This window comes from Pinus tabuliformis, chromosome X, assembly GCF_031772625.1.
Source record: "Pinus tabuliformis cultivar Carrire ecotype Pingquan chromosome X, CPIR1, whole genome shotgun sequence".
NCBI lineage: Eukaryota > Viridiplantae > Streptophyta > Pinopsida > Pinales > Pinaceae > Pinus > Pinus tabuliformis.
In genome coordinates this window covers 1,237,767,001-1,237,786,737 of record NC_142308.1, presented here as the reverse complement: position 1 = coordinate 1,237,786,737, position 19,737 = coordinate 1,237,767,001, and the positions used below count along the sequence as shown (strand labels likewise).

Sequence of the window (19,737 nt, the reverse complement as noted above, 5' to 3'; positions counted from 1 at the left end):
ATTATGAGTTTGAAAAAAATTGTAAGGTTTTCGATCTTTGTATTTGGAGTGAAAAAAGGTTCCTCTTTAAGACCCTCATCACCCCTGTTGTCCTATACGGTTGTGAAGTATGGGGTTGCAGTGTATCCAAAGAGTCATGGAGAAAGATTGAGATGATTCAAAAGCAATTAATAACCTACAATCTTAAGATCAAGGGAAATACCCTCTATCATATCCTAATGATCAAAATTGGTATCTCCCTTATTGAAAAAGGGGCTATAATTAACTATCTAATATATAAGAATAAGTTTTACAACATGGAATCAAGGAGGCTTCCTAAAATTGCTTCTAACTTTAGTCCCCACCTTCACTTCAAACATGGATGGCATAAGGATGTCCATTCTTGGCTCAAAAATTGGGGGATAAATGAGATAAATAAGGAGATCATCCTTGGAAGCAAGGATAGAGTTAAAGAGACTATCAACTTCAAATTTAACGATAAGCCATAGGATAATAAGGAGTTGGAGGGTAAAAGGAAGCTAAGATATTATAAGGAGGTGATCAATGCCATCCTTGAGAATTAACTTTCTGTTTTGACCAACTCGAAGAAGAATATGAGCATTGCTAAGATTAGAACTAATTCTCATGAGCTTCGAAGTGAAACTAGGCGGTGGTCTACTCCCAAGACTCCTTGGGACCATAGAATTTGTCAGTGTTGTGATACTATGAGGGTGGAGGATGAAAAACACTTTCTTTTAGATTGTTCAACCTGAACATTGTTAAAATTAGAACTAATTATCATGAGCTTCAAAATGAAACTAGGCGGTGGTCTACTCCTAAGACTCCTTGGGATGATAGAATTTGTCAACGTTGTGATACTATGAGGGTGGAGGATGAAACACACTTAAGGTGGACAATGAAAAACACTTTTTTTTAGATTGTGCGACCCTTATTCACATCCGCTCTCATTTCCCTAACATATGTCACACTTCCAATCCTTTTGACTTGTTAAGAGAGCCCAACTATATGATCTTGGTGAGCTTCTTTCCCTTTTTTTTAACATAGAAATAAAATTCTAAAAAATTACAACTAAATTACTTTTTTTCTTAAAATCCAATAAACCACATTAATTTTAATAAATGTTAATCATCACCATCATTATGATCATTAACAAGTGTAATAAGTGTTTTACACCAAAATTATTAAACTTTAACCATAAAAAAATTCATAATATATTTAAATATTTTTTAAAGTTTTCGATTTACCTGCAATACTCGATTACACCGTTAATTTGTATTAAAAAGTTTATCGTAAAAAAATTATTAATTTATTTTTTGAAAACATTATTAAAATATATATAAGTCAATTTGTTGTGAAATTTTAAATTATATAGTTGTATAATCAAATTTTGGCTTTTTGTAGGCATGATAAATAAAAATGAAATTAACGAAGTTTAGACTGAATGATAACTTCAAAACAATCATTGGGTCAGTTTCAATCTTTTCTATTTTATTAGGTGGAAATCTCATCGGCCTACCGGGCCACCGATCAAAGCAACTTCCATATTACTCTCAATCGAATATTCTCCATTCTATCAATAAAATTGACGGTGCTGTGTATACACCATTATCACTGTACACCGAACCCAAAACATAAAGTTGTATGGGAGTTCTAGAACCGAATACAGGTCTGTGGTCACTTGCTAAGGCTGCTCTAAAGTCAAAAAAGGAAAACTACGCTGCAATTCAGACAGCTTTCTGCTTCCATATCGAATCTATCAATCTACCAATAAAAGAGAAGAATGAGAAGTTGTAAATTTAACGGAGGAGTAGAAGTGCAAGCCTATGGCCCTCAATATTCCTCGTATGAAATGCAAGTAATCCAAATTGTTGTATGTCGGCAGCGAGGAACGCCTTGGTCAGACGGGACCGCCTCAGTCACGCAATGCGCAATCAACTTGTGGAGACTTACGTTTACAGATTCGTTGTGGACAAGGTATGATCAAACTGATTATGACTCGTAACTTTCAAGTGAGAAACTCATTTTCATGTTTTATATTATAACATATTTTATATATATATATATATATATATATATATATATATATATATATATAATTTATGGATTTTTTAATCCACTCCATCTTATTGTAATATCAAACTCCTATCTAAAATTTACCATTTTTGTGTAATTTTTTTTTTAATTTATTTATTTAAGTTGATTTTTTAATTTTTATAATGTTATATATTTTATTTTTAGTACTTTTAAAATAGCTATAAATATTTTATCTAATAAATTATAAATAGTTGATTTAATAATTTATTTTATTCAATTTTTCAATTCTTCACTGCATTTTATTTTAGTAGTGTATCAACTTTTATATAAAATGTGCTATTGTTCCCTAATTTATAAATCTCTTGTTATTATATAATTTGTTTGGGATATAAATATAATAAATAATATGGAATTTCTTTACTCAATTTCCATCTTTATAATAAAATCAATGAAATGTATTTTACATAGATAGAAATGTATCTATATTTTTGTTTTAATTAAATCTATTTCATCATTTCAAACATCATTTAAATTAAATTCAAGATCCCCAATATCTTTATGTTTATATGTTGAATCTCATTGCTTACATAATAGATAATAACATAATCATCACCAAGTTATCTCAATAAGAACGGTCTAAGTAGACTTTGTGTTTAATTTTTTTTAAACATAAATATTATTTAATATTTTTTATTAAAATTATTATTTGGTAGTAAAAATGTAATCATATATAATATTACTTTTTAATAATAATTTAAAACATATAATTGATTCTTTATCGATCAATAATAAACTATGTTATTTTTTTAATAACCAAATTCTAATTATATTTTTAATTACTAAAGTCATAAACCATTTAAATTATTCAAATGGTCTTGTACTTCTTCCAGGAGGGCACCAGACATTTTGAGTACAACCCACCTCGTTTAGGTCGATGAATTCTCGTGGACCACACCCCTATGGTTAATCATCTATCTCCTTTCTGGACGGAAATGAATCAATTCTTTGGACCATGAATCGGCCCTCCAAGGTCAAAACTATAATAATAATTTTGATTATTGTATCGTATATATATATATATATGAATGGAATAAACCCATATATATGAATGGAATAAACCCAGTTATTAGAATAATATTAATACTTAATTTATCATTATAACTATTCATATAAATTTATTTTAAAATAAACTTTATTTATTTTATATTTTTAAAATAAATCATTAAATTCCCTTTTACGATAAATATAACTAGATAATTACCTTTAATGAATATTCTTAGCTTATAATATTCTTAGCTTATTCTTCAGGTTATAATGCAAACACTATTTCTTTTCAGGCTAGTAGTACATTACATCTTACATATGTTTATAATGTTTAACCAGAAAGGATTGAAGTTCGCCTCGCTCATATGGCCTCACCTGTGCTACCCTGTGCTTACAATACATCATTGCTAAAGAACAAGATATTATCACATGCACTTCATTTTTAATTTCAAACCAAAAAAAATATAATAAACCAGGGTTGACGTCCCTCCCTATTTGTCTTTCACTCTCCCCCTTCTACTATTAAATGATCAGAAGAATCATTTGAAATGGTAGACGTTTGTTTCTTTGTGCATAGAGGTACTGTAAGAACAATCTGTCAATTGATGTTACGTGAAAAAATTGGTGGCGTACAAAGTCTTTGCTAATCGGAGGGCGCGGACACTGCAATTGTAACAACACAAATCAGCGGTGCCCGCCATTCGTTCTCTCGGTGGAAGCGGGGAAGACATATCGTGTGAGCATTGACAGCACCACCGCTCTGTGGTCGCTCAATTTCATTATAGAGGTCTTTATATACTAGCATTTGCATCATATTTTGCAAAGGAAACTTTAAAAGGCAATGACATAAGAAATAATGGCATAGAAGAAAGAAAGTCAAAATTTTATGCAATTTTGTTTCTTTATTGGTGTTTCTTTTTTATCATATATTATATTTCAAGGAGATTCCAACCGAGATATCTTCAAAGTGAAGGATTTATGAAGATTCTCTTCATTAAGATTTTGGAACCTTTATAAGTAAATGATTTAAATCAAACATTTCATAAAAAAGTAATCTCATATCATCTTAATTCACAATGCAATGGATAATAGTTTTGTTCATTAGAAATTGGTCTAATTTTACAAGGAAAACTTAATAGAAAGACTTTAGTAGTAAGGGGAACATTAAAAAACTCCCTCATCATCAGTTATATGATGCCGAGTTAGATTTTGGTGTCCGGATCATTCTCCCTTTTTCCAATAAGTTGTTGGGCCTTGTGAGATTTTTGGGCAATGTGATATCTTTGACCAAACAAAGATCAAATTCAATTAAAAAATTTGAAGGAAATAATTTTTATGATTATGCAAATTCTATTTTGTGTCAAACGATAAATTTTGACTGGTTTTCAATTTATTTCCCTTCTGTTTAAAAATATATATATGTTTTATCAATTTATTCTAATACATTATTCCATTTTCACTAAGAACAATCCGAATTCCCTGCAAAAACTAAAACAATGAACTCAGATTTTTATGTTTTAAAACAATAACATAACAAATTTAACCAAAAATGTTATTCAATAATTTATAAAGAAATAAGGTTATGCGTTTGCAGTGGATTGTGTTGACCAACATGACTCTTGCCACATACTGTTTGCAGTGGACACCTTCATAATTGCATATGTTACAACTTTGAGGTACATAACCTTCAGAAAGATAAGGTGAAGAGGATTTACTCCAGGTTAGTGTGTAGAAATAAAAAGCCACATTTGAAAATTTAAGATTTCTATTGAATAGAACTAGTCATTCCCTGCTAAGAGGAACCTCGATCCACTTTGATAAAATGTAGTTGGACGAAAGTTGTGTTGATCTACATTCTGCTGTAATTCACACATTCTATAGAAGAGTTTCAACTTGAAGAATTGTTGAGTGCCAAGAAGCCTGAAGGATTTGAATCTGCTTGCGCTTGGGCGTATATGTCATGTGGTCGGGACAGACGGATTTCCGCCTCCCCACTCGTGTTCGAACCCTCGTCGCATCATTGCGCTACCCAACAACTATTGTGAACATTGCACTTTTGTACATATATATATTGATTGTGAAAATTGGGCTGATATATAGCTTCTAATTGAGGGATTCTCCCCCCTCTTTTTTTAAAAGGATTTGAATCTGCGGAAGTGCCAGAAATTGAAATGTTTGAATCAATTGCCCAAATTGACAACGGGTAAATTGCTTTTTTTTGTAGTACACATCTAAGCTCGAATAAAAAATGTGAATGCCTGTTCTTCTAGGAAGTATAGTACAAGATTTAAACCTTAATGTTCAGGGCTGATAAATATTTGTTTGTTTGCAGTAATTTCGTCTGCCCAGTCAATGACAATGTTCAGTGAACAACTCATCTTTAATGTGCAATATAAATTACTGCAAACAATGTGCAATATAAATGAATTGCATTTTACCCATTAGTTTAATTTTCTAACCCCAACATCCTGCATCGGACACTCTGGTTCTAACTTTAATTGTAGATATTAACTAAAGTAATTCTTGAGTCTTCATTGCAGGTATTGAAGAAAGTAATTTTTGTTTTCTCATTACAGCTTGTTACAGTTCTTTACAGGATTTAAACCTTAATGTTCAGGGCTGATAAATATTTGTTTGTTTGCAGTAATTTCATCTGCCAAGTTATAATTGGCTTCTCAAACGTAAATCCCCATTTCGAATAATCTCCACTCTGAGTTCCTGCATAACATCATCATCATGTTTATAGTCTTTTCTGATTTTAACCAACCCATCCATCAATCCAATCTTATATCAAAGTATTCAGTTCAGATATAACAGAAATTTAAGAAATTAGCTTTCTTGTGATAAATCAACCAAAAATAGGCAAATGCCCTATAAATTATACAGAAATATTAAACATCTTACTCACCTGCGAAATTCCCATTCACAAACACATGAAGTGTATGTCCTCGACTATCCACATGCAAGATTGGTTGGCTTCCACTCTTCAAAAAGGGTTCATCTTCAGGGATATTGACACTGTATTGATAAAATATGGAATCAAAATCCTAACAAATTTGAGAATTAGTAGTCCTATAGTCTCAATTACAGATTATCACAGGTTCTCAATACCTAATTGTGTACCATAGATAATCACTTTTATCTAAAATTGTGCTTAGTTGTTCTAACAAGCCCCGGGCAGAGAATTTATCTTGTCCCCATATTCCAACATCTTCTTTGTGCCATGACCAATATACAAATACTTTTCCTGTATCTCCACTTGATGTTGCAACAGGATGAAGGGACTCCATGCTGACCTACTTCATTCCCATTAGGGAAGTCTGTATATTAACCTATAAATTATATACACATCTGATTAGAGCTTCTCCTATATAACCCTACAACTTTTATCATCACCTCAGCTATTCTGATGACAATCAATATAAAATATCACTAAACTTCACAGCGTTATAGATCACATTTTTGCAGTCTGGCAAGACACTGACAGAGCAAGCAGGTAGATTATAAGATTCTCCATTGAATTGCACAGTCGCATCCTGCTTCCTATGGACATTGCTGAGAAAGGCAACACATACACCAGAATTCTTTGTAGAATATAGTGTTTTGATTGAAAATTTTAAAGTTGCTGAAATAGAAATGGATTATGATTCTACAGGTTATTAGAACATTTAATATAATCTTTCTATTTACCTGTTTGAATACCACGTTTACTAGTGAACAGTTTCAGATTCTACCAGTACCTTAACATGAACTTTGCCTCCAAGAGCATAAAAAAGGTTGCATCGTAATTGAACCTTGCTAATCCTGAAAACGTCTCCAAGAACAGGAAAAATATTGTACCGGAATTGAGCCCTGCTCATCCTGAAAAACCTCGAGGGAATTGAACCTTGCAAACTTTGAAAAACTCAGGTCAAGATGAAAATTCACAAACACTATTATTTTCCAAAAATTATTATGGCATCTGTGAGTCTGATTGTTGTTTTCTCTTTAATGATTTATCTCATGGTAGTTGTTGAGCCTTCACGACACGTGGGAAGCATACCGAGGCGAGAGAACCAGGCCATAAAATCTGATTTTCACTGCACGGAGGTCCACACTATTTCAATTGAGGCCTTCTCTGAAGGTATATTTGGGCAATAATGCTCACACTGATTTTAAGGTCAAGGGAAGCTTCTTTGAACGGTCTTGTACAATTTATCAAGGAACCACCGTCATTGCCGAGGTATAATACCCTGTTTTGTCTGGTTCACATATATATGAAAACACAGACATAAAACATAATTCTCATGAATAACTTGTGTGCAGATGAGGCATAAATACACGGTACACTAGAATTCTTTGTAGAATATATTATTTCCTAGATATTCAACATAATTTTGATGCCTACCATATGACTTATTAGTTTCCATCTCAACAGCTTTTAAAATGACACTCCCTTGCAATAAATTAAGGTTTATTTGCAATGTAATAATGTATTAATGAAAATTCACAAACAGTTATTTTCCAAAAATTATTATGGCATCTGTGAGTCTGATTGTTGTTTTCTCTTTAATGATTTATCTCATGGCAGATGTTGAGCCTTCACGACACCTGGGAAGCATATCGAGGTGAGGGAACCAAGCCATAAAGTATGATTTTCACTGCACGGAGGTCCACACTGTTTCAGTTGAGGCCTTCTTTGAAGGTATATTTGGGCAATAATGCTCAAGCTAATTTTAAGGTCAAGGGAAGCTTATTTGAACGGTCTTGTACAATTTATCAAGGAACAACCATCATTGCCGAGGTATAATAAATATTTAGGTTTTAGTCACTTTCTTGAATATAATTGATTGACAACACTCCTCCTGCTCCTTAACTTCAATCCAACTACATGTGGGTTCCTTCTTCAGGGACGTGTTTTTCATTGTTCTCCTTATTTTTGCTGCATCATTCCATTTTCCAGCCATAGCATAGGCATTTTAAAGCAGAAAATATGTTGGTCCATCATGTGGCACCAAAGCAAGAATGATTTTTTTTTATATGCTTTGCATGTTTTACATCACCTTGGACTCTACAAGTAGGAAGCAGGATTCATCCCCAAATCACAATATTGAATTGATATTTTATTGATAAGATCCATTGCCTCTTCCAATTATCTAGCATGACCAAGAATATTCACCATACAGACATAGTGGTGTGATACTATAATATTTACTTGTAAAATTGAAGTAATGAAAACCTTCATCAACTAGCCATACATGAATTTGTTTGCTTAAGCTTGCAATTAGTTGCTTCATAGATTCCAAGTGCAGATTTAGATTCTTCAGCACCCTTCACTATAGAATATGGAACTTCATTCTATGAAAAAGAATCGTAGCCTACCCACAGCTGCATGAGTAGCCAAGCTACTCCTCTACGAGTTAATGGTCTAGTGAACATGTCTATCAAGCATTCACCCTTTACCAACTCTAACAGTTTATTGGCATTTTCACTATCAAAAATGTTTTCTTTATCACCAAATTTGGTTTCCCCTTCCTTCTTTCCAATGGCCATGGCTATGAAAAAGGATGAGAAATAGCAGAGAAAAAGAGTGAATCTAGGGAAAAATAAAAAAAACAAAGTGGTCCATCTCAACAGCTTTTAAAATGACACTCCCTTGCAAGAAATAAATGTTTATTTGCAATGTCATAATATATTAATCTCGTTACAGAAAAATATTCAATTGAATGACCAACCTCAAGGCCTTGGCCGAGTGAAATGGTATTCACGTCTCCATAGACTAGCACAGCTTCACATAGTTTTATCTCTTTGTGCAACTCTTTCAGATGCCCCCACTTCGGTTGCCTTATATTGCTTGTAAGGATTACAGAGTACCACGATTATACAAAGGTATATATTTTATTTTTTTTTAGTTTGGAGAATGATTTTTATAGATTATTTTTAGCTAAGATGCAAGGCTGTGAGGGGCACATTTACAATAAAAGTCACTTAGAATTTACACTCAACATCATCTAACTTAATAGAAGACCAATCACTTTACTACTTGGGCTAGACCACAATCCGATAGGCACAGAGTACAAAAAATTAAGAAAATATGGAACAGAGTACCAAAATTTCCAAATATGGACTCACAATGGTTCCTAGCTTTTCTCATTGTGAAAGGATAATTGAACCAAACTAATTTTTCAGTGCTATACAATCATGGTGCATATAATCCCCCTCCTTCCCCCCGCCCCAAAAAAAACAGCGCCCACACAGTTTCAGTGCAGACCTCTTGCTCCTTAACTTCAATCCAACTGCATGTGGGTTCCTTCTTCAGGGACGTGTTTTTCATTGTTCTCCTTATTTTTGCTGCATCATTCCATTTTATAGCCATAACATAGGAATTTTAAAGCAGAAAATATGTTGGTCCATCATGTGGCACCAAATCAAGAATGAATTTTTTTATATGCTTTCCATGTTTTACATCACCTTGGACTCTACAAGTAGGAACCAGGATTCATCCACGAATCCCAATACTGAAATGATATTTTATTGATAAGATCCATTGCCTCTTCCAACTATATAGCATGACCAAGAATATTCACCATATAGACATAGTGGTGTGATACTATAATATCTACTTGTAAAATTGAAGTAATGACAACCTTCATCAACTAGCCATACATGAATTTGTTTGCTTAAGCTTGCAATTAGTTGCTTCATGGATTCCAAGTGCATATTTAAATTCTTCAGCACCCTTCACTATAGGATATGGAACTTCCTTCTATGAAAAAAAAATCGTAACCTACCCATAGCTACATGAGTAGCCAAGCTACTCCTCTACGTTTTAATGGTCTAGTGAACATGTCTATCAAGCATTCACCCTTTACCAACTCTAACAGTTTATTGGCATTTTCACTATCAAAAATGTTTTCTTTATCACCAAATTTGGTTTCCCCTTCCTTCCGATGGCCATGGCCATGAAAAAGGATGAGAAATAGCAGAGAAAAAGAGTGAATCTACAGAAAAAGAGAAAAAAAAAGGGGGTCCATCTCAACAGCTTTTAAAATGACACTCCCTTGCAAGAAACAAATGTTTATTTGCAATGTCATAATATATTAATCTTGTTACAGAAAAATATTCAATTGAATGACCAACCTCAAGGCCATGGCCCAGTGAAATGTTATTCACGTCTCCATAGAGTAGAGCAGCTTCACATAGTTTTATCTCTTTGTGCAACTCTTTCAGATGCCCCCACTTCAGTTGCCTTATATTTCTTGTAAGGATTACAAAGTACCACGATTATACAGAGGTATATATTTTATTTTCTTTTAGTTTGGAGAATGATTTTTATAGATTATTTTTAGCTAAGATGCAAGGTTGTGAGGGGCACATCTATAGTAAAAGTCACTCAGAATTTACACTCAGCATCATCTAACTTAATAGAAGACCAATCACTTTACTACTTGGGCTAGACCACAATCCGGTAGGCAAAAAATACAAAAAATAAAGCAAATATGGAACATAGTACCAAAATTTCCAAATATGGACTCACAATGGTTCCTACCTTTTCTCATTATGAAAGGATAATTGAACCAGACTAATTTTCCAGTGCTTTACAATCATGGTTCATATAATCCCCCTCCTTCCCTCCATCCCAAAAAAACAGCACCCACACAGTTTCAGTGTAGACCTCCTGCTCCTTAACTTCAATCCAACTACATGTGGGTTCCTTCTTCAGGGATGTGTTTTTCACTGTTCTCCTTATTTTTGCTGCATCATTCCATTTTCTAGCCACAACATAGGCATTTTAAAGCAGAAAATATGTTGGTCCATCATGTGGCACCAAAGCAAGAATGATTTTTTTTTATATGCTTTCCATGTTTTACATCACCTTGGACTCTACAAGTAGGAAGCAGGATTCATCCCCAAAGCACAATTTTATGTAATCTTGAGAAGTGTTACGAAATTACCTTACTCTGTTTGACGTGAAATTTTCTTGAGAGTTGGATTGTCGTATCTAGATAATTCTCCCTTTTTCTAGTAAGTCGTTGATCCACATCATCCTTGAACAGGCCCGAGAGGGATTGAACCCTAGTGAGAGGGAAATTGTGTCGAAGGTGTTCAAGCAGGTCGGCGTTTCAGCAGGTCGGCTTGGGGTAGGGGATGGTCGATCCAAAATCTTCGAGTTGTCTGACATCGACATTGTTGTCAACCTATGGGTGTTTGAAGCCCCAACGGAACCAAGAAACCTCCATAACCTGCGGAACGGTGATCCTCATCAGAGGGTTAGGGTCTAGCAGCCGGAAAACCAAACACCGGACTTTAGAGGTAAACTAGAGGAAAACCAGGGCGGGAATTTGAAATCCCCTTTTGATCTTCTTATACATCACTATCAAATTCACATCGTGGAAAGTCAAGTAGCCCGCTAGGAGCATGAACAATATGACTCCGCAGGACCAGATGTCGGCCTTGGCTCCATCGTATCCCTTCTTAGTAACCACCTCTGGCAAAACGTATGCTTCCTTCAGTTTCCCCTTTTCGACAACCGCATTGAAGAGCTACTTGCAACGAATTCATAACTATGTTTTGTGATCTAACGGTTCAGCGTTTCTGAATCGTCTAACATATAATGTGACGGTGCATAAGAATGATAGAGGGGCAAGAAGGGGAGTTGATTTCAAAGGGAACGCCTTACAGCGTAATTATTGTAGAACCCCCTTGAAACGATGAGAAAATATTATTATTGAACCCCCCTTGCTGAAACGAGAAGAAAATATGAAACCGAAATTCAAATTTAATGTAATTTCTCTTCTATGGTGTAGGGACACAACGTGTTGTTGGTGGAAGAGGGCGGAAACTACATCGAACCCCTTGAGGTGGAGAACGTGGACATCTATTCAGGTCAGACATATTCTTTTCTGGTTAAGGCCGACCAGGATCCGTCCAAGAACTACTGGACTGCCGTGAATGTGAGAGGGTGATGTCCCAACACCATAGTTAGCAAATTTGCCTGAATCGGGCAAAAAAATACGATAATTTGTGGATTCAGTACGAATACCATATTATTTGTCCAAATTCGATTCGTTTCTGTTAAGTGTGACGCCAAATTCATGAATCACATGCAGGATTCTAGATTCTTCTACACCGCCAGTAGTTTCTAGAATCACATGCAAGATTCTAGATTCTTCAACACCGCCATTAGTTTCTAGATCATTCCAGATCTCCATCTGAATCGCATACATAATTCTAGATCTTTCTTCTGCCTCTATAAATTTGTAATTTCTCTGGCCAAGGAAAGCAAGCCAAGGCGCAAGCCTGTTATGTAATTCAAAGTGATTTATGTTTTCCAGTGATTGTTTTATCTATTCCGCTGTTTCTAACTGAGTAATCTTGTTGTTTCTCCATTTGTCTGTCTCAGTAAATTATTATTTGTTTTTTCCATCTAAGTCTCTGAGTATAAATCTGTTATGTGTTATGTATGCTCTGGTCTAACAACTGGTATCAGAGCTAGGGTTCAATATCCACTGTGCAAGCCGCTTAGTGCCATCACCTTACTACAAAAACATTCGTTAAAACATTGGTTGTTACCCCTGGAGTTGTTGAAGAATCTGTCCAGGGAATAGCTGAGGAAAGTTGGAACTAAAAGACAGTGGCTGCAAGAAAAACAAGGTCATGGAACTATGTTGAAACAAGGTCGTGGACCTATGTTGAAACGCGTTGCTGGAGTTTGAAACGTGGAGGTCCATGGAGTTTGGAGTTGAAACATGGTGTTTGTAAGTTTTTTTTACATCAAGCTTGCACGTATACATCAAGTTTTTTCTCAAACCAACATATGTATATGTGAAATGTGAAAAGGTTAAAAAATTATATATTTTTTATATATACTATGAAACATATATAATTATATGTTGGAATTTTGAAAAGTATATTTTAAAAAGGAGCAGGAATTTTGAAAATGGTAATTTTTAAGGAGGAAGGTCATTATTACTAAATTTTAAAGAGTAATACTTAAAGTTTTATTTTTAAGTGGAGTTTTTGTGTTTTGGGGCGTGAATTTGATTGAAAATGGAGACAATAGTTACAGATATGGAGAAGTTGAGTAGGGCTGATTTTGCCCTATGGAAATCACAGATGGAGGATATATTGATTTTAAAGGATCAGTATTTGCCGATTGAGGGCACAACAAAGATACCCTCATCGATGAGAAATGAAGAGTGGAATAAGCTAGATAGAAAGGCGATTGCAACAATTCGCCAATATTTAGCAAAGAATGTATATTTCAATGTGTCTGGAAAAAAGACGGCAAAAGGGTTATGGAAGAAGCTCCATGATCTACATGAGAAGAACATGGCATCAAACAAAGTTTTCTTGATGAAGAAGCTTTATAATCTCAAAATAAAGAAGGGTGCTTCAGTTGCTGAGCACTTGAATGCATTTAATATTATTACTAATCAGCTTGCCTCTATTAAAATCATTTTAGATGATGAAATTAAAGCTATTTTGCTAATGTGTTCTATGCCAGACAGCTGGGAAAATTTAATTGTAGCTATGAGCACTTCAGCAATTACAGGGACCCTAAAGTTTGATGATGTCAACAACAGTTTAATGAATGAGGAGCTGCGACGCAAGTCAATTGCGGAAAACCAGGGAGGAGAGGCTCTAGCTCTAGCTGATCATGGTAGGAGAATGGATCGAGGCCAGCAAGGGCGATCAAGATTGAGAGGCTGATCAAAATCAAGGAGAGGCAGAATCATCTGCTTTCATTGTGGAAAACCCGAGCACATGAATAAGAATTTCGATTCTAGAATAAAGGACAAAAGGATTAGAGACCGTCCAGTACAAATCACAAGTCATCCAACACAAATGAAGGTGAGACTACTACTGTAGCCACAGATGGTGATGTGTTGTTTACTATTTCAGTAGAGGATGCATGTGTATATACATCTAGCAGTAACTTTGATTGGATCCTTGACTCTGGGGCATCTCACCATGTAACCCCATGCAAAGATAGTTTTGTTTCATATAATCCTGGTGATTACGACAGAGTGCATTTGGGGAATAATAATTTTTGCAGTATTGTTGGAGTGGGAGATGTCCAAATCAAGATGAAAGATGGACAAGATATATTGTTGAAACAGGTCAGGCATATACCAGAAATGCGCATGAGTTTAATCTCTATGGGACGACTGGATGATGAAGGCTATTCAACAAGCTTTGGAAAAGGAGGCTTGGAAATTAGAAAAGGTGCATTGGTCGTAGCCAAAGGACCCAAGACAGGAACATTATACACATTGAAGACACTGATAGGAAAATCAGATTTCGCTGCTGTCACAAAAGAAGGAAATTCAGTAGATCTGTGGCATAAGCGTTTGGGTCACATGAGTGAGAAGGGCTTAAAATCCTTGTTGGTAAAAAATTATTGCTAGGTTTGAAATTTTACAATCTTGATCTTTGTGAGCATTGTATATATGGTAGACAAAGAAAGGTTTCATTCCTTAGAGGTGGCCATAACAGAAAGAAAAATGTGTTAGAATTGGTACACTCAAATGTGTTTGGACCTGTTAACATCAAATCATTAGGAGGAGCATCATATTTTGTAACATTTGTAGATGATGCATCTAGGAAGGTTTTGGCATATCCTATGAAAAATAAAAGTGAAATGTTTGGAATATTTCAAAATTTCCATGATGCTGTTGAAAGAGAGACTAACAAATTGATGAAGTGTTTAAGAACAGATAATGGTGGAGAATATTGCTCAAATGCATTTAAGGAATATTGTAACAGGTTTGGCATAAAGCATGAGAAGACTGTGCCTGGTACTCCTCAAAAAAATGGTGCCGCAGAAAGGATGAATCACACCATTATGGAAAAGGTGTGAAGTATGTTGTCCAATTCCGCTTTGGAGAAGAATTTTTGGGTTGAAGCAGTCAGGACTGCTTGCTACCTCATAAATAGATCTCCAACTACAACCTTGGATGGCGGTATCCCTAAAGAAGTTTGGACTGGTAAGAAGTTAAATTATTCTCACTTGAAAATCTTTGGATGTGAAGCATTCGTACATATTCCCAAAGAAAATAGAACTAAGCTAGATGATAAATCTATGAAATGCATTTTTTGGAATATGTGGATGAAGATTTTCGTTATCGTCTATGGGATCCAGTCAAACATAAAATTATTAGAGCCAGGGATGTTATATTTAATGAGTCATAAATGTTCAAGAGGATTGTAGGTGAGTTGGAGGTCAAGAAGGTTATTGACAAGTTTGAAGAGCAGCAGGAAAACATACCACCAATACAAGAAAATGAACATCAAATTCAGGAGAATGAAGAACAACAAGTGGAAAATGATGAAAAACAAGAAATCTTGCAAGAACCTTTACAGGAGATTCAACCTGATAATGCACCACCACAGTTGGTTCACAGATCTTCTAGGCCTCATAAGCCTTCACAAAGGTATCCTCCTTCAAACTATATTTTGTTGACTGATGAAGGTGAACTTAATTGTTTCAAGAAGCTTGTAAAGTCAAGCACAGTAAAGAATGGAAGAATGCAATGGAAGAAGAAATGAACTCTTTGCAGGAAAATAAAACTTGGGAGTTGGTAAACCTCCCAGAAGGTAGAAAGGCTCTACAAAACAAATGGGTGTACAGGATTAAGCATGAAGGTGACAAAAAGAATGAAAGGTATAAAGCAAGGTTAGTGATGAAAGGTTTTTCCCAAAAAGAAGGTATTGACTTCACTGAAATTTTCTCACCTATTGTTAAAATGTCATCCATTAGAGTCATTCTTGGTCTAGCTGCTGCTTTAGACCTAGAATGTGAACAGTTAAATGTAAAAACTGCATTCCTTCATGGTGAATTGGAGGAAGAAATTTATATAGAGCATCTAGAAGGTCTCATAGAAAAAGGCAAAGAAGGCCTTGTTTGTAGGTTGAAGAAGAGTCTCTATGGGTTGAAATAGGCACCTTGACAATGGTACAAGAAATTTGATTCATTCATGTTGGAACATGTTTTTCAGAGGTTGGAAGCTGACCATTATGTCTATATCAAGAGTTATGATCAAGGAAAGTATATCATATTATTGTTATATGTGGATGATATGTTGATTGTTGGGCATGATAAGAATAAGATCAATAGGTGGAAGAAAGATTTGGGTAGAAAATTTTCAATGAAGGATTTGGAACCAACACAATAGATATTGGGCATGCGGATTATGCGTGACAGGTTTAATATGAAGGATGCCAAGCCAGTTAGTACACCCCTTGCAGGCCACTTCAAGCTGAGTACTGAATTATGTCCTAGTGATGACAAGGAGAAAGAAGAGATGAGTGAGATTCCTTATGCTTCAGCAGTTGGCAATTTGATGTATGCCATGGTATGCACACGACCAGACATTGTATATTCAATGGGAGTAGTGAGTAGATTCCTTTCCAATCCAAGCAAACAACATTGGCAAGCAGTAAAATGGATTTTGAGGTATCTCAAGGGTACTAGTCATTATTATTTATGTTTTGGTCATGATGAGATTGTGCTTGAAAGATTTACAGATGCGGATATGGCTGGAGATATGGATAACAAAAAGTCCACTACAAATTAGTTGTATACATTTGTAGGTGCAGCAATATCTTCGGTGTCAAGGCTACAAAGAATAGTAGCCCTTTCTACAACAGAAGCAGAGTACATAACTGCAACAGAAGCTTGTAAAGAAATGTTGTGGATGCAGCGATTCCTAGGAGAGATAGGAATAAAGTAGGAAAAGTATGTGTTATATTATGAGAGTCAGAGTGCCATTCACTTGGAAAAAAACCCAACATTTCATTAAAAAACTAAGCACATTGACTTAAGGTACCAATGGATCCGGCATGTGTTGGAGGAAGAATAGTTATCCCTCGAAAAGATCAATACAGATAGGAACCTTGCTGATATGCTCACTAAGATTCTACCACGAAATAAACATGAGTTATGTAGAGGCATGGTAGGACTCAGTGTGACTTGATGACTCTTATTTGGTTTCAAGTGGCAGAATGTTAAGTGTGAAGCCAAATTCATGGATCACATGCAAGATTCTATATTCTTCTACACTGCAAATAGTTTCTAGAATCACATGCAAGATTCTAGATTCTTCAACACCGCCATTAGTTTCTAGATCATTCCAGACTTCCATCTGAATCACATATAGGATTCTAGATCCTTCTTTTGCCTCCATAAATTTGTAATTTCTCCGGCCAAGGAAAGCAAGCCAAGGCACAAGCCTGTTATGTAATGCAAAGTGATATCTGTTCTCCAGTGATTGTTTTATCTATTTCACTATTTTTAACTAAGTAACCTTATTGTTTCTCCATTTGTCTATCTCTATAAATTATTCTCTGCTTTTGTTGTCTAAGTCTTTGAGTATAAATTTGTTGTGTGTTATGTATGCTCTGGTTTAACAGTTTCTCAAGTTTAATTGATAAAGGTTACATAGTTTACCCAGAGGGACAATTGTTCATTCAATAAGAACTATCAGCAGGTTGAGATCATGGATGCATGGAGAAGCTGCCTAAGATACTGCATGGCTTTCACCTCAGATCCAGGATTTCTTGGAGAAATGCTTTTAGAGAGATGCTTTCGGAGAGATTCAGAAAAGAGGTGGACCAATGCAGTGCTTTCTCCCATTCTATCACTCAACGTACCAAGCCCAATAGGGGAACGCAATGCAGAGGTGAATAGGTCAGTTAGGCAATGCTCAAGACCTCCTAGGGATAGAGTGATGGCACTGGCCATAGCTTGTAAATTTGAAGATGTTGCTAACAGGCCTGATTGGATCACAAGCCCACATGGTCAGTGGACTGTTGTGAGATCTTCCAGAAATAAATCTCCAACTTCATATAAAAATTTGCTAAAATCAGACATTAATAATGTCTCTTCCATACAGGAGATTTCATTCAACAAAAGTGCAGTGCCAGCTTCGAAGTTGTCAATTGGGCAGAATTGCAGCTTAGAAGTGAACTAGATCAATGCTCACAGGCTATGGTCCGTGCAGTACAATCTCAACATCAAACAATCTTCCAGCACTTCTGCCAAGACTCTGCATCATTACTTGTTTTTCGACGGTTGTGGCATCCTATTTAATTTATGAAGCTTGGGACTTGTATGGAGTCCAACCATAAGGAAAGAACATTAAAACGCATAGTGAAATGGGAAATTTACAAGTTTAAAAATCAATCATGAATGAGAAAATTTAAAAATCATAGTAAAATGTGGAAGTTTACCAATTTACCACTTAAGAGTCTAGAAAATAGGTAAAAAAAGCATTTGTTATGCTGTGAAGAATTTGTGAGGTAATTTTAAAAAGAGTGATAAATTTGATAAGTTATTATATATTTGTTAAATGTATTTGTATTTATTATTATGAATATTTTAAATAAATAAATGTTTGAATTAGAAATATATTTTAAAAATAAGTTTTTTTAAAAGATATAAAAGTTTTGTATGATTAATAATTTAAAATAAATTGAAAAAATAATGAATAAAAATAATTTTAAATGTGTACTGTGGAATTTTTTTCCAATTAAACATTTTTTATTCGAATTTTTAACGAATCGAATCCGAATCCGAATCCAAATTCAAACTTCGTAACTATGCCCGACACACCGCCGGGTTTGACCATTTTCCACTACATCCCCAATCAGGGTACCACCTGGCCCTCCGCTGCCCCACCCGCGAGCGCCGCATGGAACGACTTCGCCTATAGCAAGGCCCTCGCAAAGAAAATCGTGGCCCGACACGGTTTCGACCCGCGCGTTCCGCCCAAATCTGATCGCACGATTGTACTTTTGAATACCCAGAACTACATCGATGGCTACACCGAATGGGCAATCAACAACGTTTCTCTCGTCCTGCCCGTCACTCCATACTTGGCGGCCTTCAAATACAAGCTAAGCAACGCCTTCGACCATCGAGCAGCCCCGGAAACATATTCTTCTAACGGCTATGACATTATGAGACCCCCGTCAAATCCCAACGCGGTCACAGGGAACTCCGTCTACTCCCTTAATTTCAACGCCACCGTCGATGTTGTTCTGCAGAACGCCAACGTCTTGACGCCTAACAGCAGCGACATACATCCATGGCACCTCCATGGCCACGATTTCTGGTTGCTCGCCTATGGCGATGGAGCTTTCAATCCAAGCCAAGACGTTGGGAAGTTCAATCTCTGCAATCCGGCCTTTCAAAACACGGTTGTTGTGTTCCCATACGGGTGGACGGCCATCAGATTCGTGGCGGACAATGCAGGAGCGTGGGCATTCCACTGCCACATAGAGCCTCATTTGCACATGGGCATGGGAGTTGTGTTCGCAGAGGGAATTGAGATGCTCGGGAAGCTTCCAATATCTGGACTGGGGTGTGGAGAGACCAAGACGTGGTTGCCTTGATAGTACCCTACACGATACGAAAACCTATATTTTCATGCCTTGCATCTTCGGCAACGGCTAATCAGCTATATTTAATGCTCGGGGATATGTACGCAATTTAACGCGATAATACGGGAGCGGGGAGTTTTAGTATTAAATAATATTTAGGCACTACCATGTTATCGGGCTAAGTTGCGTGCATATACCCCGGCATTAAATACTCTATAAATGGCTGGTTAAGCGTTGCCTTACATCTTCTATAGAAATTAGCGTGATTTTTATGATTCTATTCGTTTTTAGGGT

The 19,737-nt window shown here is 35.7% G+C and overlaps 1 protein-coding gene across 1 annotated transcript; it reads left to right on the top strand.

Moving 5' to 3' along the window:
* The first annotated feature begins 1,872 nt into the window (after positions 1-1,872).
* LOC149144437 (L-ascorbate oxidase-like) lies at positions 1,873-19,455 on the top strand. Its single transcript, XM_089452159.1, has 4 exons — positions 1,873-1,974; positions 3,716-3,865; positions 11,865-12,022; positions 18,660-19,455. The coding sequence occupies exons 1-4, from the start codon at positions 1,873-1,875 to the stop codon at positions 19,453-19,455; spliced, it is 1,206 nt and encodes a 401-aa protein (XP_089308285.1).
* Positions 19,456-19,737: the final 282 nt, after the last annotated feature.

What these genes read in the sequence shown, in the direction of transcription:
- LOC149144437 (XM_089452159.1), top strand. Translation starts at nt 1,873, where the DNA reads ATGTCGGCAGCGAGGAACGCCTTGGTCAGACGGGACCGCCTCAGTCAC. An exon ending in ACAGATTCGTTGTGGACAAG is followed by an intron (nt 1,975 to 3,715) that starts GTATGATCAAAC and finishes TGGCGTACAAAG; the next exon opens with TCTTTGCTAATCGGAGGGCG. An exon ending in CGCTCAATTTCATTATAGAG is followed by an intron (nt 3,866 to 11,864) that starts GTCTTTATATAC and finishes TCTATGGTGTAG; the next exon opens with GGACACAACGTGTTGTTGGT.